Source organism: Eschscholzia californica, unplaced genomic scaffold (assembly GCF_041429995.1).
Source record: "Eschscholzia californica isolate CP2 unplaced genomic scaffold, dmEscCali1.0.p SCAF_3, whole genome shotgun sequence".
In the NCBI taxonomy this organism is placed as follows: domain Eukaryota; kingdom Viridiplantae; phylum Streptophyta; class Magnoliopsida; order Ranunculales; family Papaveraceae; genus Eschscholzia; species Eschscholzia californica.
The window spans coordinates 49,101,155-49,125,551 of record NW_028238420.1 but is presented as its reverse complement, the minus strand read 5'-3'; the positions used below and the strand labels follow the sequence as shown (position 1 = coordinate 49,125,551).

Genomic DNA, 24,397 nt, shown 5'->3' with positions numbered 1-24,397 from the left:
TCCCATGCTTCTTTTTCCAACATAATTGGGAATCGATTGGACAGGAACTGGTGGACTACATAAAGAACATATTCGAATCAGGTTGTATTCCTCCTTCTCTTAATTTTACTACTATCGCCTTAATCCCCAAATGTAGGAATCCGAGTTTCGCCTCGGATTACAGACCAATATCCCTTTGCAATACTCTTTACAAATTCATCACTAAATTATTGGCTAATAGAATCCGACCATACTTGGAGAATTGTATCTCTTGGACCCAAAATGCGTTTGTCCCAGATATGCAGATTATAGATAATATAGTAATAACTCAAGAGCTACTTCATTCTATGAAAAACTCTAAATCCAAAAAAGGTAATTTCTGCCTAAAGATGGATATGGCAAAAGCATATGACCGAGTAGACTGGACTTTTCTTAGGAAAGTCCTACAGGCTATGGGTCTAGATGGTACTTTGTTAAATTTGATCATGTCCTGTATCACCACACCATCTTTTAGTATAAAGATTAACGGTCAGGTAGTGGGGCATTTTCAGGCCTCTAGAGGCCTGAGGCAAGGGTGCCCTTTATCCCCTTACCTTTTTATCCTAACCTCACAAGCCCTCTCCCACGTTATTTCTCATTATGAACATCAACAGTTGTACATAGGTTACAAAATTAATAATCATAGCCCTAGCATTTCCCATCTATTATTTGCCGATGATTTAATTCTATTTGGCCAGGCTACTAACGATAACTTAAAAGCTGTAAAAGACATTATGTCGACATATTCTGATTTCTCAGGTCAATTAGTCAACTATACGAAGTCTTCTCTGTTTTTTAGCTCCGGAGTTTCTTTGCAAACACAAAATGCCTTTACCTCTGATCTTCAAGATCCAATTATGACAGATGAGGCCAAATATCTTGGATCCATGTTGCACAAGCCAGGAAACAGAATCAAAAATCACAAATGGATGTTAGATAAGTATCAATCAGCATTATCAGGGTGGAAACAAAAATTCACAACACAGGCAGGGAGAACTGTACTCATCAAGTCAGTATTAAACTCTTACTGTACATATCCATTCAGCTATCAATTAGTACCAAAGGGCATCATAGAAAAACTGGAACAACATCAACGTAATTTTTGGTGGGGTCACAATGAGAATGAAAAGAAAATGCATTTCTTAAAGTGGGAAATAATAGCTTCTCCAAAGATCAATGGAGGTTTAGGGATAAGGTCATTGCAGGAGGTGAATGAATCACTAATAGGTAAACTCATATGACGATTATTGACTAACCCAAATGCAATGTGGGTGAAGATTATAAAAGCAAAGTATTTCAAATTAGACGACTTCTGGACTTCTCCAAAAACTTATTCATCATCACCTCTATGGTCGGCTATTATAAATTCAAGAACAACAACGAGAGATAATTGCTTGTGGTTAGTTGGGGATGGGTCCTCTATCAAAATAAACTATGATCCATGGATACCAGATCTGGAAGATCATAAACCAATCATAATAAACCAACTACCAAATAATATTTATTGGGTTTCAGATCTGTTACTCAACAACCCAAAGAGATGGAACGATCGACTATTACTGGAGCATTTTAATGCAACCACAGTACAAGCTATTCAAAGAATACATATTACTCATGATTTCACAAGAGATAAATTGATATGGAAGAAAACATAGAGTGGAAAGTTCACTCCTAAGTCTTATTACAAAGAAATAAAAAGTCTACCATCATTACCAACTATTGTAGATCTGTTCCCATGGAAAAGATTTTGGGAAAAATCAATATTAGATCCAAAAACCCAGGTATTTATATGGAAGTTAATACACAATGGATTAGCAACTAAACAAAATATAGGTAAAAGAAGACAGGATTTACCTCAGACTTGTACTCTCTGTGATTTGGGGGAAGAAGAAACAATTGGACACCTATTTGGTTCTTGCATGAAATTCAAGGAATTAATCAGAGCTACTGGTGATCATAAACTACAACATCTTAGTATAAATCCAGTCGATAATCTAAAGTCATTACTAATGAATGGAAAGGAAGAAGAAAAGCTATGGTTTACCTATACTTCCCTTCTATGGGAATGGTGGAAATGCAGAAATGCATTTATATTCAACAATAAACCCATAGACGTCAACCGTTGCTGGATCTCAACCAAGATCATTCTTAACTCCCTTTCATCATTTGATCCATCATCACAAACTAATACTTCTTCTTGGATACAGGTTGATCAATGGACTCCTCCAACACCAGGTCAATATAAAATAAATACTGATGGATCGTTCAAAGAAACTGGTGGATCGGCTGCAGAAGTTATAAGAGATCACATGAGCAACATCATCTTCTCGACGACGACAACATTTGATCCTATCTCTCCTCTCCATAGTGAGATAAAGGGAGTTTTATTAGGGCTGGAGTCGGCTGAACTATTGGGACTAGATGACTTTATATTGGAGATGGATTGTGGGGTTTTGTGGGAGTTTCTCATTGATGCAGATCCGACGGTCCCGTGGCGCTTGATTCCCCACATGCACGAGCTACGTGGATACGTGTCAAACTTCAATGTCCACTTCTTATGCTGTAGAAGAAGTGCGAATGCACTGGCCCATGAATTAGCTTCTTTAGCTTTAACCCCTGTAACTCAGCTCTACTGCTATTACACCCTTGTGGTTTTTGTTCCTTTTGATGATACTTTGTATTTGGTAACATTTATTGGTAATGGTATTATTTTACCCTCAAAAAAAAAAAAAAAAAAAAAGGTAGGTCCCAAAATACCACTTTATATATATGATCCAAATGAATGGAGTATCTTTTAGTTTAAGAAAGGTTTATCGAAGTTAAAAGCAAACTAATTAATCCACATTTTGAGATCATAAGAAGATTATAAGAAAAACCTGAATAAGATCACCTTTGAGGCTAAAATACAAAATTTATCGTCATGATGTAAAAACCTTGGCAGAATTCTTAATAAAAACGTATGTGCAAAAAAGCACAAATGGTAGAGTTAATCACATTCTTAACCAGAAACTGTAATTCTTTCGGAATAAATTCCAAGACTTACTTTTAAATACAGACCGAAGTGACATGACATGTAAATCGCTGGTTAAATTATTGGAGGTTTGTGGAGTGTTTTTTTTTTGAAAGTGACTAAAAAAATCGTTACAATGGCATTTGATACATCAAAGATGTGATAAGCCCGATCACTGCCGAAAAACTTTGAAAAAAAACGGTCTATAGCCCAACTAAACTAGTGGCCTAAAGCCTAACAAAATGAACGGCTTAAAGTCTATCTAACTACATTATTTATACCCTTAATAACCCAAGTTCAATAAACTATGGATTCCAGTATTCCATTACCTATGAGCTATGGCAACCTAAGACTTCCAGAATTTTTGGAGTTTATGTCTAACACAAACAACCACTTGGACAATCAAGTGTTGACGGGCGCTTGTGGAGTGAGGAGAGATTGTGAATCTAGTTAAAAGCTTATGTAATTTTATTAGTATGCGGTAAGGAGTGATAGCAATCATTTTAATAAAAAAAATAGTGATATAAACGTATTATAAATGTAATAGTTGTTTCTTCATATCTGTACGCCGCTGTTCAGTGTTGTATCATTTCATGTTTCATAAATAATACAATGATACCACCTGTTATAAGAAGATATAAATGTTCCATAAACTAAGAGACAGAGTCACATACAAGAGTACTGTCTGTTATTTTAGGGCAGGCACCATCTAAACAAGCGTACTCAATACTCATGTCTTGGTAATCCCTTAAAAGAAAGGGGTCCCAATGACTAGTCCTTTGGCAACAAAAAAAAAAAAACTAATCCTTGGTTTTTCATTACTTTCAAGTGATGTGTTAAGACGGGTGGTAGTGGATGAGGACATTGGCGGACACTCAGAGACGAAATGCTCCACAGATATTTTAAGACATTTCGAAACATTTGTTCTTAGATAAAATGCCTTTATGGACATTTCAAGAGATTTGATTTATAGACAAAATGTCTTGGAGACATTTCAAGACATTTGGTTCATGGACAAAAAGTCTTAGGGACATTTCAACATATTGAATTCAAAGACAAAATGTGTAGTTGATATTATTATTATTATTATTATTATTATTATTATTATTATTATTATTATTATTGAAGGACAATCGGTAGACATTTCTTATTTTAATATTATCATTATGGTCTAACCATATGAAATAATATATTTGTACTTATATTTCAAGAATATATTTTTCGACTTTTGTGGACATATGTACATATCTGAGGACATTGATAGACAATTGATGGACATTTATTATTTTAATATTATCATTATTGTCTAATCATTTGAAACAATATATTTGTACTACTATTTCGAAAATATATTTTTCGACTTTCGTAGACATCCGTGAATATCTGTGGACATTGATAGACATTTATTTAGTTGATGTTTATTATTTTTAGTATTATTAATGTCTTACCACATGAAATAAAGAAAATTAATTAATATTTCAAATATATATTTTTCGGTTTTCGTAGAAATCCGTATATATCTGTGGACATTGATGGGCAATTGGTAAATATTTATTATTTAATATAGTATGATAATATATTAATATAATATTATATATTAATAATACAATAATATAGTAATATATAGGATAATATTATAGTAATGCAATAATATAATATAATTATAATATAATATAATTATAATTTAATTTAATTATAATATAATATAAATATAATTTAATAATAAAATAAAAATATTATAATATAATAATAAGATAATTTAATAATATGATAATAATATTTTAATAATATAATATAGTAATATAATAATATTATTACTATAATAAAGTATTTTATTGTTGATATATCATTTATTATGAATTATTAATCTAATTTGATAATAATAATTGTTTTTATTATCTTCCTTACTGAAATGTCCCCAAGTGTCCTCAAGTGTCTTCCATATTTTGAGAAACATTTTCTCTCCAAAAGCTATCCAAATTTACACTAAAATGTCTCCAAATGTCCCAAAAACCAATTTGTCTTGAAATGTCCCTAATTTCGTGTCAAAAATGAATAACACGGACATTTCAGGACATTTGAAATGTCCCAAACCAATAACACGGACATTTGGGGACATTTCAACCAATATCCACTACCCTCCCCTTCCCTTAATTACATTGGCCCTGCCTCAACAAAAAAAAAGAAAAAAAAAGTACATTGACCCCAAAGTTTCTGGTTGCCAACTAATATCAAGATTTTACCCCATTTTTTCGTGATATTTTCGATTAAGTAAGGGTTCTTTTAGCCTGTAGTCTAGATATGTTTAAGGTCCAGATATGTTTAAGCTTATGATTTTGTTTTACATTGCTTTCATTTTCCCTATTGATTGTTAGACAATTTACGATAAGGTGTTGAATTAAAAATTTGTTAGTATCTTCAATTCCATGATAAGAACTATAGTCTATTACCTCACACATTGATATGACTATGGTTTCAAAGCAAACTGTATGTCCAAACTATAACAAGAACCGATCATCTCGGGTTTTTACTTACATTTATAGTTATGTGGATTTTTTTCAGATCTTCTACACAATAAGACTGTTATTAGCTCAAAACGATGAGTTTCAGGAGTCTTTCTTATATATTATAACAGCCTGGTGGATTATCTGGAAAACCAGGTGTGAAGCTATATTTCAATCGCGGACTCCTTCAGCAACAACCTCTTGTATAGAGAGGATTCAAAGTTTTGTCTTAGTACAAAAAACTCTCATTGCGAAGGAAAAGGAGCCCCCAGTTATAGCACAGAAAGCTTGGACTCCTCCTCCTCAAAATGTCATCAAATGTAACTTTGATGTATCTTTAACCAGGGTAGCTGAAGCGGCAGCAACAGGGATTTTATTACATGATTCTCTCTCTACATGCATTGCGGGGAAATCCTCAATCATACGATGCAGGACAATAGATGAGGGGGAAGCTATGGCCGCACTTCAAGCTGTAACGTTGGCCATGGAGATGAATTGTGTGAACCTGATAGTAGAAGGAGACTCTAACAATGTTATCAAAGCAATAAATGGTGATATCTATGCAGCATATTGGACTAGTCGAAGTATAATCACCACAATCCAAGCTTTAAGTCGATCTTTTGCTACTTTCACTTGTAATTTTGTAAATAGATCAGCAAATAGTAAAGCCGATGAGCTTGTTAAGCTAACTAGAAGTCAGAAGCATTCTCGAGAATGAATGGCGGTTGGTCCAGCCTTCTTGTAACTGAACTGTTTGTACTTGTTACCTTTTTGTATTTATGGAACAGTTCCTTTAAAAAAAATGATATATTTGATAACACTAATGCTATTTGACCCGACAAGAAATAGTCGGAATAATGCAATCAAATTAAATTTGCACATGACATCACCAATTTAACTTTGTTGGTTCATTGGGAGTGTTTTTCGTCCAAATAGCATTTTGCATGTGGTAATGTGATGATGGTTGACTAGGTGAGTGAAGTAGTTTACACCACCCTCTTCATATAAAGAATTGGGAGAAATAAAAAAAAAATAGTAGTTTTTTTTTTTTGTTGAACAGTTGATAAAATATTGGGTTGCCAGTTGCCTGGCTGTTGAAACTTGAAGGAGTCAAAGAGTGGTGTGGTATCTGAAACACAATAGTGAAGGAAATGCAAAAAAGAGGCAGAACACATAAACTGAGTCAAGTCAAACAAGGCACCTGAGGTGTCATCTCTTACACTTCTGGATCCACCTCATCAAAATATTCTACTTTGTCAACCAACTCCAAGGGACCAAAAGAATGAAACTAAGATGGTCTTTCCTTTTCTTTTTATATATATTGAAATTTGACTCCTCTGATTAGTATGAACCTTTTTCAACAAAAAAAAAAAAAAAATTAATATGAACTTCATCAGACCAATACATTTGACAAATGATGAATGATTTTTTTAACCATTTGAATAAAAAATAAAACAAATCTAATAAGAGTTGAATATAATTTCAAATAATTTGAGCTTGTAGTTGAAACGAATTAGTACTAGATGATTCGAATGGAGAGAGTAAAAAAATACATACACCAAATTATGTCTATGTATTGGTGGAGTGACAAATAGCTTGGCTGCAAAAGAATAAGAAAGTTAGAAAGGTTAACTCTAATTTGACTCCTAATTTTTCACTAATTATAAAGTTGGCTTTCATATTTATACAATATTTCTGACTCGGTCCTATGATTATGATTTTGTTAGTCAAATTTAATTGTTAATATATGAAAAAAAAGAAGTTATATTTTTAGTTTTTATGTTTCTGTCATGTCCATCTCCCATATCCACCCAAATACATTGTTTTTTTTATGTTGAAATCCAAATACGTTGTTTATCCTTCATCAAAAAATAAAAATACGTTGTTTATGTTATAGGATGTTGCGGACCAGCCTTCTGGGCTGCTAGTGATACTGCTCGCTTTGGTACACCTAAGCCTCACGATTTTAAAAGGCATCACTAGGGAATGGTGCTTTACCTCTTAAGAAGAGCACCACACACCACTGATGTAGGATTGCTTTACAACAGTTTTCCCTTTGTTGGTAAGTTATTTATTTCATTTTTTTTATCCCCACACTCGTCGTCAACAACAACCATCTATAATTAGCTACTTGTAATAAAAATTGTTGAAAGTCGTGACGATAATTCGTTACTGGAAACCATTACTAACGACTAATTTCGATAATTGAAGTAAATTTGGTCTTTTAACAAAAAAAAAAAGATAAGAGGTAAGTTTGGTCTTTTAACAAAAGAAAAAAAAAGATAAGTTTGGTCAACATTATCACAGTATTAGAGGTCAAATTAGAATGTTGGTAAATTTGATAGCCAAATTCTGTGTGAATCATTTTCAATAAAAGACAAATTTCTTTAAAATTTGATTTTGATCTAGACGGTCTTAGTTCAACAAAAAAAAAATCTAGACGGTCTTTTATCAGTGTGACTCATGAAAAAAATATTTAACACTTATTATTTTCCAAATAAAAATATGTTGGCCTATCTAACAAGATAATGTGTACATAAATAGATGAACAAATTCAATGATAAGCTAGAGAAAAAGGAAGAAGTCCTAAAACCATTTCTAAAGAAGAGGCAGATATAACGGAGTGTGATGAGAGTTTTAAAGTGGGACCCTAAAAAACTAGAAACACCACCAGATTACTATTCCACCTCATCATCCATCATCTTCCATCTCTCTCCCTAATCCCATTGTCTAGCGGTGCTGATTCTCTGCTGCTGTTCCTGTCTTTTTTTACAACCCAACCGACCATCACCCGTATTACACCTTCTCTCTCTTCTCTTTCTCTCTCTATAAATACACCTTCTTCTTCTTCTTCTCCTCTGTTCTTTTCAAAACCAAAAAAATGCTTACTCTTCTCTGTAAGAGAATTTTCCCAGACTCTTCTTCTTCTTCAATTTCAGATAATAATCTTAACCCTAAAAGAACCCGGTACCGGAATCTTACTTCCATAGATTCCGGATTGAAGCTAATCATTGGAGATTTCAGAAACCCAGATAATATTGTGGAATCAAATTCATTGAAGAGAATTACTAGTACTGAAGGTAATAATAATAATAATAATAAGAGAAGTTTTTTGATTAATTCTGGTGGTGGGTTTTGTAGTTCTTGTACAGAGAGTTTAGGGTTTGAGAGTTCTGATCAAATGGAGAATGAAAAAGATGGTGGTGGTAATGAATTGGTTGATGACAAGGAAATGTTATTAAATGTTGAATCAAGATGGAAGAGATTAAGAGAAGATAGAATTAAGAGGAGAAATGAATTATTAAAGATGAAGATTATTAACAAGGATTGCCCTCCTTTAACTTCTTTGAATCAAAATGGACAACCTAATTTTTTTCTTAAACCAGTTAGGAAAAATGGTAGATTAGAGTTAATTCAAGTTTGGATTAATCGTCCTGGTAAGTTTCTTCATGTTTCCCGCCAAGATGGACGTCTCAGATTGAATCTTATCGTCCCCGAAAACCTCAAAGAAGAAGAAGAAGAACAAGAAGAAGATGAAGAAATTGAAGAAGAGATTGAAACAGAGGAGATTGAAGCAGAGGAAATTGAAGAAGAAGAGATTGAAGAAGAAGAGAGTGAAGAAGAAGAAATTGAGGAAATGGGTAATGTTAAAGAGATGAATTTTTCATTAATGAGTAGTGGAGAAGGATTCCGGCGGTGTCACGAACTGATTAACCACCACTACCACCACCATCACCACCACCACCACCACAGCCTGATGACAAGGTCAACAGTTCATGCTCTTTGAAGAAGACAGCTAAGATTGATAAATTCCAGATCTGTTTTTGACTTTCTATTAATGTTAAAATGCTGAATTTAGCATTCAAAATTAAGTTCTCATGATTAGATAAGTTGTTAATGCTAATTATAGCAAAAGAAGAAGGGGGAGAAAAAAAAACTACCAAAATCAAGAGAGAGATGAGTTTCAATGTTTGGTCACAGGACAAAGCAAGGGTTTTGACAACTCATATCAAAAGTGAAACAGGGGAAACCAAAGGCATTTTTGAAATTTATACAAGAGCAAGTACAACTTGATATTATTCATCTACATCTTGTGTTTTCCGGTTGGGACTTTAATAATTGAATACGACTATACGAGGAAGATAACTAAAGACGTAGAACAACGTGATAGTAGTTATCATAGTCACCACATAAAGTTGCACCCTACGGGTAACTTTCGAAGTGATTGAAGTTTGTATTCGGTCGCTTGAATTTTCAAGACAAAAACGATCAAGTGAAGTACGTATAAAGTAGCCTAAATGAAGACGAAAACTATTATAGGTCATGGAAAGAAAATCTAACAATGGGATAGGTGACTCGAATTCAAGTGGGCTTGGGCTTGGGGTTTGGTTAAGCAAGAAAAACAGATGTATATATACTTGTTATGAATAACTATAAACAATGTATGATTTGTATCTACATTCTACAATGACATTCAAAAATTTTGATTATACAATCTAGTGCACCAACTTGTTTTTCTCTTCTCTCTATATATAAACTTAGTTTTGATCTTTAGTGAAGTGATATAAATAAGACTTTATACACATAGGAAAATAAGTGGAATATCAAGCAAGACGAGGAAAATTTTGAAGAAGGAAATCGTAAAATGCACCTCTTTTACGAGTTAATTCTCCATATACCCGTTGTACATGATGAGCTTGTCATCTTCAATACCTTTTTCTTTGCTCTCCTCCCCCGACTAGTGACGTTTTCTTGAGCATCTTTCTTATCTACTTTAAGGATATCGACTTTGACAATGTGGTGATCAGAAGTTCCTTTTGATGATAAGACTGAATAAGATCCTGGTATAAACTTGTATGGTGAATCTTGTGATGTCAATATGTAATCAACCCTTGTTCCATACTTACATGTCCCCTGTACATCTGTAGTTAAACAATCATTGTGATCATAAAATTTAGAAAAGAAACCCTTCTCATACACTTCGCTTACACCTCGTTCGCAGGATCCATATGGGGATAATGTTACCATCAAAGATGTGGTACTATCTCCATTTGAGCCCCACATGTGGTGTAACTAGAGTGTAATAATAAGTATAAGCAAATTCTAGTTCTAGACAGAATTAGTTAAGGACGGATATCATACTTTGGCCTTTGGCAATCATCACAACTGATTCACATTCACCGGCAGAGTCTTTAGCGTCTACATACCCCAATCCCTTCAAGAACTTCATCACCTTGACTTTCGGTGTAGGCTTTCCTATTTCTTCATAATACTACATAAAGAATAAGTTCAATCAAACTCAACAAACATTAACAATTTTGCAACAAGTTTTTAGTATTATATATCTTATAACTTTGTAACAAGAATAGTATCAAGGATATGTGAACCTCTCACCTTTACAATATCTGACCATCTTTCAGGCGAGTAATCCGTTTCGTCAAGAGAATTAAGGCCTCCTGCTAAAATATGAGGTCCATCGTTCCCTTGAATCATCGCATTTATCTGTTTCATCCTCCAATTCTCATCTAGATGATCAAGATGTGTGCAGTGAAAGTTCACTTCTCCCACTTGAGGAATGTCCATAGTGGCTTTCAACACATTCCTGCATCAAATTTCACCACAACCTCAAATTTTGCTAATTTAAGATTCTAAAGTTCAAAATCTTGTTGTTTTTGTACTGTTTTTCACAAAACACATAGTTTGGGTTTCTTGATCTCGTCATTGAGAAATACATAGATGTAAATTTGAGGTTAAAGAAAGAAAATTTTGGGTTATAATTTAGGAAGGCGGAAAGGATTGGTACCTGAAATCGGAATCGTCGAAGATCTTCTGAACTTGGGATGTCTTAATAGGCCATTTTGATAGAATAGCATTTCCATATTCTGGCGCCCAACTCTCTGCAAATACATAATTCATCCCTAAAGCAGTTGCTAAATCAGAAAGAGGTTTCATCTCTCTTTCTTCCTCTGCTTTCACATCTTGTAAAGCAAGAATATCAGCATCAACTTCTCTTAGAACTTCCAAGATTGTTCTGTTAGTTCTCTACTTCTCTCACAACTTCCTCTACTAATAGGGCTACCATTACTAGACCCCATGAATAGAGGAGCTTTTCCTTTCAAATTTTTACTATTTTCATCGCTTAATTGTCTACTTCGTTCTAACGATATCTCGTTGTCTGGTAGATTGATTGACACCCTTAACTTCGATTTCGACAAGTTGTGTTGCTTGAGTATACTCTTCGGACGATCGTTTACAACTTTTGTTCGAATATCGAACTCCTTTGATTGCTTCACCTTCAAGAAATCTTCTTCCCCATAATCAAACACAACTGAATTTCCAGACTTGGGTGGTATGGCAGGAGCCATGGAAAACATAGCAGCATTAAAAGTTGCAACCCTAATAGGCCTTTCGGATTTCAGACTACCCATTTCTCCATTTACATGAATTTCTGAAACTTGGGTATCAGATTCTTCTCTAAGATGAGAATTCTGGTTTGATTTTCTGAACTTCTTTATCATAATTTTGGGCTTAGAACGCATACGATGTATCGGCCAGCAAAGTTTGGAACAGAGTCGGCTAAGCTTTTGATGGAGATTACTTAGCATTATAGACAATTGGGTACTGCAAGAAATTGATTCTAACTCTCTTGGTTCCATAAAGAAATTGAGGAAATTGTCTGTTTATTCTGTCTTTCTGCTTTTTTATTCTCTATTGTTCTTTTTTGATCAAATCATTAAGATGAGATTAGTTTAGTTAAAGCTTTAAAATGGAGGAAAAGGAGGAATGAGTCTTGTGATAAGCTGGATTTTGACACACAGAGGATGAAAAATAGGTTTGTGGGTCCAATCAAAGTATATAGAATAGAGAGAGAGAGAGAGTTCTCAACTGCTCCAGGAGAGATATGGGATTTTATTGGACAGAAGAGCAAGTTGATAAGCTCTGTTTGTAAAGTATCAAATACCCAACCCATTTTTCATGCAAACAAGGATTCTTGATTAAAAAGCCAAGTCACCCAAAATCCTGCTAGCCAACTTCCAAAGATAGTCAATCCCTCAAGACTTGAAAGAGTAGACCTCACAATACTCTAGCCCTAAAGTCTAGAGGAGATGGAGTTGGTTGTTATGGGTCTCTCTTTCTCTCTCTATCTAAAAGCTAAAGCTAAAGCTAAAGCTAAACAAGACTTTTTGGGTTCTTTATTTTATTATCTTTATGGGAAATTTCCAGTTTCCTAGTTAAAGCAAAAAACTACTTCACATTCTAGAAATGGGTCCTGCTGAAAAATCAGAAATTCCCCAAAACCCATCTTGGCTTTTTGCTAAATTATAGACTAGAGAGATGCCAATAACTTCTTGGGGTTTTCTCTGTTCCTCTTTAATGGAATTTAAAAACAGAAGGCTATTATGGGAAATTGAAGTTAAGAGAAGAGCCCACCATCTTTGCTGGGATTATCTGAATACAGATATTGAATGATTAAGCTATAATCTTGTAAGTGGAAATAAAAAAAAAAAAAAAGATAAAAGTTATTAAGGTTGTAAAAGATGTAAGCACTTATTAGCTTTTGATTTTACTTATTGTTTGTTTTATTAAGATATTCCATGGATGAATAGTGGTGTGTGAAAATGGAGCTGGATTTTCTGTGTCATGAAGGAAAGATGACAAAATCATGGTTTGTCTGGTTTTTCTTTCGAGGGGAATGGAGGACAATCACGTCAGGTTCTGAGATAGATCAGCAGCGATTCATGTGGAATTAACCATGGTTTTATCGGTATATATTATTGGAATTTGATTACATATGGTGAATATGTCGAAAGAGATGGACAGAAATTGCATTAATCAGTAATATTTGTAGATTGAGAAAAAATCAAACATAGTTATCCGAGCTTGCATACTAATTCACAAGGGTTATTAAGATTCAAGACAATACTGATAAAACTCACTTGGAAGGTGAAGCTGATCTGTAACTCAAAACCCGAACAAAATTTCCCTATCAATGATCTCTCTGGTCCTTGTTTTTACTGCTACATTTTTTATCTGCCTTGAAACTGATGTTGTTCAAGAGGCAGCGTACGAACTACAGCTAGTTGGGGTATTGACCCACTAGTGGTAGTGGTTCGATGAAGAATAACTCGTTTACAATGAGGAATCACTGAACAATGTGTCTAACATGTTCGAGGGAGAATCACCCGTTCCATTTTCATCGAGAAATCCATTGGCTGCATTCTCCTTTCGGATTCTTCGCTCCTCAACAACAGAGTCGATGTCTCCGGCACAGTAATTTCGGCTGACCTGTTTCATAGGCCTCTCGGCTACAACAAATTTGTTCCCATCACGGGTTCTTTCAGGGAATCCTGCCCAAGCTGTAAATTTTAAATATTAGTAGACGAGTTATCAACGACAAACATTTCATTGCACTGCACCACTGCAGACTGATTAACTATTTCAGATGCCTAACATCCTAGATCAGAAGTTTGTTCTTTAGGGCAATAAGCCTCATAGTTCAGGGAGCAAAACATAAAAAATGTACGATTAAGCGCTCTTTGGTGCTTGCGGATATGAAACGGATGAAGTGGTAAATTAATGTTCCTTTCCCTCTACATATAAAAACCTAATTGAGCGAACATGGAAAAGAACAGAGGGTAGATCAGGTAAGGGAAAAGAAACCCAACATCTATTCATTGAAAGGAAAGGGATAAACTCCTTACTTATCTACAATGAAGCTCTTTTAATTCAGTCCATTATCAAAGAAAAAAAGAGTACATAAATAGAAATATGAAATAGCAGATGTACATGATACCGAGCCCCTATGGACCCTAATGAATCACCCTAGCTCCACTTACACCAATTCTCTTCCATATCTAACAGCCGTCGGACTTCCTACAACTATCGATGGCTTATGGCTCTGTTGTTTAGTGATAAGAACCAAAGTTGATGAAAAGGGTTCTTGTGAAAGTTAAGCATCAGACTATTAACAGAAGGGACAGCCTAGTAAATGTTTCAGACTGTTCATTTGGTGCTTTTTACGATTTCTAAGCATCCAAAACTAAATTTTATGCTTGTCCTAACTCCTAAGGAAGAGATAACAAGAATAAAATTGTAACTCCTGTAACCTATAGTCCATCTTGCTTGGAAGCAGCATATTGGTACAAATGTTCTGAAATGCCGGATAACCCATTTCCGCCAATTAGGCCAAGTTGGTGTTTAGCATGGCCAATCTAATGTCTTGATGTACCACATAACGAACGGGTAACAGCCACGAGCAAGTATTATCTGATTCTTAGCTACTAATAAAGGTTTTCATTTATACAATTAAACATGTCTAGAAAAGAATGTATACGTCTGATGATTGTAGTACACAAAACCATATCATTCTTGTGCCGAAGGACAGACATTTTAGTGAGAGTCGATATCCTCTACTAGGGCTACTACAAGGTATTTTGTACGGAGTCATACTAATGCATGAATCTACAAATAAATAACATCGAAATAAAAATTGGTTCTTTCTTTAGACACCTTCTCTTTAGCGAGACGAATGATCTCTTCAAAAAATCATGAAATCAAGCAGCAAATAATAACACACCAGATTCATGCTCAAAGAGTTTACGCAGTGGGAGATTGCATATCAGAAGATAAATGCTATTAGGAATTTCGGACATTAAATTGAATTGTTAATCGTCATCATCTCAATAAGTAATATACCTCCAAAGTGTTGTAGGACAATGGAAGCTGCCACGGTGACGTTCAATGATGCAGTTCCACCTCCATATTGTGGAATGTAAACAAAAAAATCACAAATTTCACATTCCTTTGCTGAAAGCCCAGTTCCCTACAAAAAGGGGGAAAAACACCCATGGGAAAAAAGTCACATTTTTATGAACATGATAGAGAGAGAAACAAATCACAACTGAAACCCTAGTCGGGATGAGCTAATCCTCCTAAATTAAGAAAACCATGAGTTAACAAAGCAAGTCAATTAGTCAAAACCATCACCAATGTTCTGATTCAAGCCCTAAATTTCATGAACTGGTGGTGTTTGATCTAGAAAAAACTGAAACTTTTTCTAGAGAATTATATAATACCTCATTGCCAAGAAGGAAAGCAGTGCTTTTGCGAAAAGGATGTTGATTAACAGAGAAAGCTCCATCAGCGATCTCTACACCACAAATATCACAATCTTTCTCCTGAATTGAATCAAGAACATTTGTTTCGATTTAGGGTTTCAATTTGCAGAGAGAGAGAGAGAGAGAAGAAAAAGAGAAAAGTTTAAGAGAGAGAGAGAAAGGGTAGACCTTGAGGTAGAGACGAGCATCGTTAAGGGAGTGAAAATGACGAAAGCGAATATGAGAAGTGGAACCATGACTACCAAAGGCGTTGAAGTCTCGTCGGCCGACGAGTATAACTTCTGATACACCAAAAGCGGTGGCGCTTCTTGCCATTGTACCTACGTTATGCCTTTTAGCTATGTTGTGCACCACCACATAACTCTCCACCACCACCGTCTTCTTCTCCTCCTCCTCCGCCATTAATTCCTCTCTCTCTCTCTCTACTCTAGTAATCTGGTGGGTTGGTTCTGCTACTCCAATTCACTTCTCACTGTAGAAGTAGTAGAAATGGCGGCAACAAAAAGAAAACGTCGACAGCAGGGTTCGAACCTGCGCGGGCGAAGCCCAACAGATTTCAAGTCTGTCTCCTTAACCACTCGGACATATCGACTTCTTGTCTCTCTTCTCCTCATCTTATATTATAACTAATACACACCAAACATACTTCTGCCAAAGAAGCGTTTTCATCTGTAACTCTGGCTGAGAATGAGACCTAATTAGATGTCCTTACAAAGGTACTCTCCCTCTCCGGGGGAAACAAACACGTTTTAAGTTTGTCCGTTCGACCAACTGAACAAGTGGCCAACAATTTGAAAAAATTTGGTTGACTGGTGTCCGTCTGAACCTATTTGAGATGTTGTGCATTCCAGGTGTCACACTATTTGGGCTTGGGCACCACAAGAGTTTTTCTTCTTTGAGTACCCATAAGAGATACTCATTTGACTTTCATGAGAAACTGAAACTCCATCCTAAAGGTAGCAGGAGTTAGTAGGTAGAAGGAGTAAAAACGTAGCAAAGAATTCTAGAAAAAGCGTCGCCATATATGAGTGACTAAAACTGTCGGTACGGTAGCAGGAATTTGTATAATAGAACAGGGGGCAAGTCAATTTATTGGTTCCTATTAGGGCACACACTGGTTCCAGTAGCAGCCCTAGCCCCTAGTAACTCAAAAGGAGAGAGAGAGAGAGAGAGTAGTCAGTCAGTCGATCGGTAAATAGAATTTGGAATTTGAAAATGGAAGCACCAAAGATACAGCCCCCAAATTCTCATCACCAAGACGATGCTGATGAAGAAGATGAAAGCGTCAAGCAACTTCAAGAATGTTCTATTCTATATTTATCATTACAGGTCTCTCTCTCTCTCTCTCTCTCTCTCTCTCTCTCTATATCATTCAATTCTAGTACCTTTTTTTTTTTTTTCAGATGCCTCTGAATCAGAAAAAACTTTGTGTGTTGGTTATTTGCAGGAATGTCTAGTCGAAAACAATAGAAATTGGAAGGCTTGTCAACCTGGTTGGTATCTCTTTTTTTTCCCTCATTTTAGTGATTGGGGTTTCATGAAATTTGAAGTTTTTTATTTGAACCCATTCTTTTTCTTCTTCCCCTCACTAAAAACATTCTCAAATAACTTAAAAGATTTCAGCTTGTTAGCCGCCCAATTAACATGTATGTATGATTAAAACTGCAAAAAGGTCAGCCCCATATTTGGGGCCCTAAGCAAAAGCTGATGTCACCAGCTCTCATTCGTCGGGCCATTAGAGAGAGAAATCCCCTGTCGAATGGAAGCAGGCCGCCTACTCTCATTGGTTGAGCAATGTGGAGAGAGAAATCCCCAGAGTCCCGCTTTTTTGGTTCAAAGGGAGTAGGCCATATCCTGTGTATATCATGTTGTCGGTCCCAAATTTCGGTCAAATTTTTTCTCAACAAAATGGTTTTGTTCTTTCCAAACTCTAATATCCTGTGTATATGCTGAGTTTTTTTTGTCAAAACAGCTGTTCAAGCTCTGAAAGCATGTCACGAGAGGAAGAACGAAGCGAAAACCAGTGAGATCAGTGAAAAAACACAAGCAATTTAACAGGATCAAGTGAAAGTAGTTTCTTTATGGTTTCTAGTAGAAGTAGTTTTTAATGATTCTTTCGTATTTCATTTGTTAACTTGATTCAAAAGAAGAGTTTTATTCGAACGTTTCTATTTATGTTTAAACTGATTCAGAAGAACCTTCAAGTTGTTTTGCCATAGATTTCAATGCTTGTTTTATACATGATATGTGTCCATGAAGAAAAGAAACAGCATGGTAGACTAGAAATTGAACTATCAAATCACAAGTTCGCATTCATTCAAAGATTGTTTAGGGCTTAAGAAACACAAGTTTAAGTTCCGTGGAATCACAGTTGTTGAGCTTTACATAAAAAACCTGCTCATGGATGATCTGATAATTGTTAGAATTATCTGCAACTTCTGACAATAAAATCATGTCAGCTCAGCTGCTTCTTCAAGTACAAACTCTAGTTGCAAGCTTCTCTTCAAACTTTCTTCTTCTTTCTTTCTGTTTGTTCCGGATTAGACGATGTACAAATTGATGCAGTTTGGTCTCCTTGTTAGCTTTCTTATAGTCGAAAGTTACTACTTGAAAACTTCATCCTCTCACCTGAGGCAATTCCGTAGTCCATTTTCCGTGATCACTGCAATAAATCATGTCATCAGGATTCAGGTCTAAATCTAAATAGCTGCAGTAAAATACCGAGAATAACATTAGAAGTCTACCGTTCCATTGAAACTAGGGTGTGATGGAGATGGAGCAACAGAAGCAGGATTCCTTTCGGGCACATTGATTTCAGACGGCTGAAGTTCTAGCCTCATGGAAGTAGATATGTTCGCAAGTCCTTCTCCCGTCACAGATGGTGTTGGTCTGATACATAATCCACTTGCTCCATGAACTTCCGTGCCTCCTGACTAGTAGAAACAAAATTTGTCATCAGTATAATACTTGTCTACCGTTTGATTTCGTGTAACGGAGAAAAAGAATGAAAAGAAGCAAAGTCGTGGGCATACAGAGGAAGAAGTGTCTTTCATACATTTCGAAGGGGCTTGATGTGTACAATCATGATTGTTATATCGTCTGTTCGATTTTCATGCTCTAACCACAGTCTGTATGAATCTCTGGTAATGGAACTGCATGCATCTCGACTATCTGAATATTTCAATACCTGAATTGAAACAAGAGAGACGTTTGTAAGAAGACTAGAAGTATTGAAGAACAATGGATAAAGGTCACAGAGCCACAGATAATCAGAACTATCAACAAATATTCCAAGAAATGAAGAGAGTAAAGACTCTAGGCATAGGACGATGCCTCCACACCAGAACCACAAGAAATCATACGGACCAGTAACCTTAACCTAAATGGTTGTTCGATAAAGTCGAGCATTCCATAAAGTAAGAATTGAAGTAATGATCAATAACATTCTCTATTTTAGAACCAAAATATAGTTGCAGAGAAGGAGCAAAGGAAAATCAAAACGACAAGGAAGATTTAATGGAGTCTTACCATATCGACGACAGCTTGACTCGAGAGGAACTCGAAAACTCCATCACTCGCAATCACAAAGAACAGATGATTTGGGGTTAACTGAACCACTTTCACCTCGGGAACAGCAATAACACCGATCTTTTCAGCAGTATTATCTCCCAAACTCCTTGTAAATGCAGTTCCGGGGTACAACCCATCTTGTACCCAAAGCCTTGGTGGATCACCTCCATCGTTTTCTTCATCACCCCAATTCTGAACATCAGGATCCTTAAGCCCTTCCACTTGATCAGCACTCAAAACCCTAGCTCCACAAAGCTTCACCCTCTCATATTCATCCTTCCTAAATGGTGTTTGATCACACGAGAGGTCCTCGGCAATAACACGATTATCATTCTTCACAGCAATCACAGCTCTCGAATCACCCACGTTGGCAACAAATATGGTATCCCCACTAACAAGAACAGTAATAGCAGTTGTACCACTCATACTATCATCAATATCACTATCATGAAGTTCGGAATTCGTAGCTAAAAATGCTGAATTATATGCTTTTATAGGATCATCTAACAATGTAGGATCATTAGAGAGAATTTCTACTAATCTATCTTTAACAAAATTCGAACACTGAGTTCCAAATTGACCATGACCATCAAAAACACCAAAGAAATGAAGATTAGGGTTACCTTGAATTTCGGTTTTGATGCAAAAACTATCTTGGTTTTCTTTATCAAGGAAATCAGGGTAATAACCCCTCTGTGTGAAGACTGAGTACTCTAATTGAAGATTATGGGAAGGAACATTAGCAAACTCCAGTGATTTTTCGGAAAGCAAGTTCTCATTCCCATAGTGATGAATGTTGTTATTAGGGTTTCTACAATCTCGAGGATCACCATTAGAGGAAGATGGGTATCTACTACAGCATTTCCCATAGACACAACCCATATTCAAAAGAAGAAATTACTTCCAAACTAATAAGTTCAGGTAAACCCTAGAATCAAATGAAGAAGAAACCCTAGAATCAAAACCCCTAAATGAATCAACCCGAGTTCTATACAATATCACAGAGAGTAGTGGCAAGCAATAAGAAGAAGAAGAAGAAGAAGAAGAAGAAAAAAAGCTTCTGAAAGTATAGCTGTGGATTACCTGGATTTGAATAGAGAAATCATACCCGCACGTAACTAAAAAGTAAACCCTAAAAAAGAAGTGACAAAATCTGGTCCTGGGATCGGATTTCTCGGAGGGAATGTACTGGCATGTATAAAAGTTGTTCTTTTATCTCCAGACAGAATCAGGTGAAGTAAAAGAAAGAACATTGAGCCTTGAATTCAAGAAACATAAACCCTAGAAAAGAGGTAATTTTGAATAAAAGAGAAGTCAATAGTAAAAGGTTTGTAACAAAAGAGACATGGATTTGGGGTTTCTCACTTTCTCTCACAAGAGATTATAGAGTTATTGGGCATTGTTTATGTTAGAAAGTTTCAAATGGAGTAGGACTAAGAGCATCTCGGGTGCTAACCCTCAACAAAAACTCAATTACTCCGTCAAGTATGAATTGAGTTTCTCTTTCCTAAGTAACACAACTGAGATACTCAATTCCAAATACTTCTCTAATGCAACATTCAGAAAATCTCAACATTTACTTTAGATTTACTCTTGTTTCTTATTTTAATATAGTAAATGATGATGTGGATCAATTGAGACACAACAATAAATGTTGAGATACTCAAAAGAAAACTCAACAATTTGAGTTTTCTTTTGAGTATCTCAACATTTATTGTTGACACATCATTTTGAGTTTCTAGTTGAGTCTTGCATTGGAGAGTATTTTTTGTTAGGAACTCAAATAATCCTATGTGTCAAATTGAATTTTTCAAATTGAGTGTTGCGTTGGAAATGCTCTAAGTAAGATCTGCTAAAACCCCAAATGAAAAGATATTGGAAAAGTTGTTTTTTTTTCCGTTTACACTAGGAAATGGTAAGAGAAAAGAAGACAATCCGTCTGTACACTTACACCACTCACATGATGGATAGGATTTAGAATGCAGACAATTGAATTCTGCTCGACCCAACAACCCATTCTTCCTCGAAGGGTATATATGTGCAGCGAGTTAATATTTGTACATATAACACCAATGACCAATCCATTAAGTAGAAGGAATTATCTATAAATTTTATGTACTATGTTTTTTTTTTGATGAAATTTTATGTACTATGTTCAAGATGGTGAATTGAGGTAGAATAAATTGATGATCTTCTAATCATTTCTGCTATTTGGAGAAACAACTCGGATGTGCTCTCCCTATTACGTAATAGATTAAATTGATCCAAAGTCTAAACAATGATAAAACAACCACTTTTTCATGTGAGAAGCATATATTTAAATATTTTGACTCGAAAAATGGAACAACCAAAATGCCTGCTTTGGACTTTATTGTAATGAAGTTATTTTGCTCTGGACCAAATCTTCATACAAGTTAGACATAGTAGTCCGATTTATTTTACTCTTCAATTTTTTTCAGACCCAAAATGTTGGAAAATACTATAGACTTCCTGAGATCGGCTATAGGCAACCCCTAGGGCCAGTGGTGGTACATTTGGAATAAGCGTCTATGTAGTATATCTATGGGCTTCTATAGAGTTTGCCGAAAAATAATGTGTGGACAAAAGGTAATAAAGTGTCCAAAGCAGTGGGGAGTGAATAAGGAGAAAAGAAATTTTAACATTTCCACCAATCCAACAAACTTTTTTTTTTAAGATCAATCCAACTAACTTAACCCCTTCTCATCAAAAAAAAAAAAGAAAAACTAACTTAACCCCTTCTCTGTTAGAATATTTTAACCTTATTATACATGCATATAACCAAATACAAATACCATACAATATGACATGTATAATCTAAACTAGACATGCTCTCCACAAGATTCAAAGAGATTAAACTTAATCACGGAAGCGTACCTTGATCCATAGCTAAAAGATGGTTGGGTAGGGTTGATCTTCCACTTGGTTCTTCTTCTCCTTAGAATCTCTCTTGTGATGAAGGGATTTCACACTTAACCAAAATGTTGAGATTAGGGAATAAGCCCAAATGGGGACCATAACCCCTATTTATAGACTTTTATTTCTAATTTGGCCCCTCATCAAATTAGAAATCACTTAATGGTCTCTACACGTTTATTCCATGACACTTTGATACCTACTAGTCAAGTCAATCCATATTAGACCACTTTACGACTTGACAATTTACTGAGATAGCCATACACATGTCTATACATATGTGAGCCCACATATATTGGAATTTCTTCCAACAATCTCCCACTTGGGCCACATATGCTATCTAGAAATGTGCACATCCTTATGAGCTCAAAATGTGCTATCAAATATTAGGTATCCCAAACAATCTGGTCCATCAGTTGTGCTAGTATGGGATTAAAGGGACTTTCGTAACATTCAATCGTCACTAAATCCATCAGTAGTCACACATACCAACATAACCAAATGACATAGATCAATCATGGACGCGTAGCATGGAAATTACATGCAATGTGATCTTACCATGTCTATTTCCAACTGGTCCTACCGAAACTTTATTGAGATCGACCTTAACATAATATCACAGAGTGTAAAATAACTGAATACCTTATTTCTGCAGAAAATATCCAAAACATAGAGCAATGTCTAAATAACATCAAACCATATGTGTACAAACTCCCACTAAACCTTATTACCATATAGTGATATAACACCAATGAGAACAATGTTCTCATTAAACACCTTCGGTGTTAATCCCTCAGTTAGCGGATCCGCAATAATGGAGTTTGTCTTAATATGCTCTATAAGAAACCCACTCTATGTTCTTTTATTCACAACCGAGACTTTATATTTTAGTTCTCATTGTTGTTAATATGAAACAGATGCAAAATAATTGTCACAATATGACTTTATCGGTATTTTAATACCCTTAGAATGACATTTTTAGTGAGAAAATACTGCAATCCTAATCCAAAATTGGATGTCTTAAAATTGCTACAAGTTCTATTACATGATCCAAAAGATGCTATGAGTGTTTAATTAACACTCTTCCTAACATAGCTCTTTCAGTAAATAGACGAATGTAGCCTTATACTGATTTTGTAATTATTTGCATCCACTATAGTCGGAATCAAATGCTTTATGATCTCCCAGAGGATCCGACTTCTTGTATGTGAGCATATAATCTTTATTTCTCTGTTAGTATCTAAAAACCCTTTTGGCTGCTTTCCAGTGATCCATTCCAGGATCACTTACATATTTGCCTAACATAACGACAATGAATGCTATATCTGAATGTGTACAAACTTGAGCATACATCAGAGTCCCAACTGCTGAAGCAGAAGGAATCTGTTGCATTTCTTTAATTTCCAGATTAGTTTGAGGGCACTGGTTTAGACTAAATTTATCTCCTTTAGCGACTGGGGGGTCTCCTGGTTTCGACATATAAAACCAGGAATACCAAGTTACTCCCACTGAACTTGTGATACACACAATCCTCAACAATATTTGTCGCAAAACCAAATGAGACTACAACTTGTTGAAATTTGTAGTACCACTGACGGGAAGCCAGCTTGAGCCCATAGATGGATTTCTTTAATTTGCAAACCATATGATGTAGCTCAAGATCAAAATGTGCAACAAGTGCCATAATTATTTTGAAAGAGTCTTTCGAGGAAACCGGAGAGAAAGTCTCTTTATAATCTACGCCTTCCTTTTGAGTGAAGCCTTTAGCCACAAGACGAGCCTTATATCTCTCCACATTACCTTTCGAATCCCTTTTGGTTTTAAAAATCCATTTGAAACCAATGGGTTTCTTACCTTCAGGTAATGGGACAAGATCCCAAACTTGATTGTCTTGCATTGATTTGTATTCTTCATTCATGGCGTTGATCCATTTTTCAGAGTTAGAATCCTGCATGGCTTGACGAAAGTTGATAGGATCATCTTCTGTCAATCCACCAGTGTCCTCATGTTCTTAGAGATATACTACGTAATCATCCGAAATAGCACTTCTCCTCTCTCTGTTGGATCTCCTTAATGGCACTTCGTCTTGAGGTTGTTGAGTTTGTCCTTCAGAAACAACTTCCTGAACTGGAGTGGGGAGTTGTTCAACATTGTCTTCTAAGGGTTTCAAATCTCCTTCTTCGACAATCGTACGCATGAAGATTGGTACATTGTCAGAAGTAGTAGTAGGGATCACAATCGAT

The 24,397-nt window shown here is 35.5% G+C and overlaps 4 protein-coding genes, 1 non-coding gene and 1 pseudogene across 7 annotated transcripts; 2 read left to right on the top strand and 4 right to left on the bottom strand.

Moving 5' to 3' along the window:
- Positions 1-8,105: 8,105 nt before the first annotated feature.
- On the top strand, positions 8,106-10,027 carry LOC147551245 (uncharacterized). The gene has a single exon (XM_086666790.1). The coding sequence runs from the start codon at positions 8,414-8,416 to the stop codon at positions 9,317-9,319; it is 906 nt and encodes a 301-aa protein (XP_086522916.1). The 5' UTR covers positions 8,106-8,413; the 3' UTR covers positions 9,320-10,027.
- LOC147551244 (uncharacterized) lies at positions 9,981-12,300 on the bottom strand (annotated as a pseudogene). Its single transcript, XR_015237085.1, has 4 exons — positions 11,336-12,300; positions 10,927-11,134; positions 10,675-10,804; positions 9,981-10,454 (listed from the first exon to the last, which is right to left on the bottom strand). The product of XR_015237085.1 is annotated as an uncharacterized LOC147551244 (transcript).
- Positions 12,301-13,334: 1,034 nt separating this feature from the next.
- LOC147551242 (tRNA/rRNA methyltransferase (SpoU) family protein) lies at positions 13,335-16,299 on the bottom strand. The gene is made up of 4 exons (XM_086666791.1): positions 15,819-16,299; positions 15,609-15,710; positions 15,229-15,355; positions 13,335-13,889 (listed from the first exon to the last, which is right to left on the bottom strand). The coding sequence occupies exons 1-4, from the start codon at positions 16,050-16,052 to the stop codon at positions 13,663-13,665; spliced, it is 690 nt and encodes a 229-aa protein (XP_086522917.1). The 5' UTR covers positions 16,053-16,299; the 3' UTR covers positions 13,335-13,662.
- On the bottom strand, positions 16,161-16,242 carry TRNAS-UGA (transfer RNA serine (anticodon UGA)). The gene has a single exon. It is a non-coding gene; the product is annotated as a tRNA-Ser (tRNA).
- Positions 16,300-16,535: 236 nt separating the features above from the next.
- Positions 16,536-17,891, top strand: LOC147551241 (Cox19-like CHCH family protein). Its single transcript, XM_086666792.1, has 3 exons — positions 16,536-16,979; positions 17,098-17,143; positions 17,623-17,891. Exons 1-3 carry the CDS (start codon positions 16,866-16,868, stop codon positions 17,703-17,705), a joined length of 243 nt encoding a protein of 80 aa, XP_086522918.1. The 5' UTR covers positions 16,536-16,865; the 3' UTR covers positions 17,706-17,891.
- Positions 17,892-17,936: 45 nt separating this feature from the next.
- Positions 17,937-20,803, bottom strand: LOC147551240 (putative protein phosphatase 2C 35). Of its 2 annotated transcripts, XM_086666789.1 has the most exons (5): positions 20,304-20,595; positions 19,179-20,148; positions 18,706-18,837; positions 18,395-18,583; positions 17,937-18,312 (listed from the first exon to the last, which is right to left on the bottom strand). In XM_086666789.1, exons 2-5 carry the CDS (start codon positions 20,100-20,102, stop codon positions 18,310-18,312), a joined length of 1,248 nt encoding a protein of 415 aa, XP_086522915.1. In that variant the 5' UTR covers positions 20,103-20,148; positions 20,304-20,595; the 3' UTR covers positions 17,937-18,309. The 2 variants fall into 2 exon arrangements, 1 of the variants encoding a protein (XP_086522915.1); XR_015237086.1 differs by having other exon boundaries at positions 18,683-18,837; positions 19,179-20,803.
- Between the last annotated feature and the right edge of the window lie 3,594 nt (positions 20,804-24,397).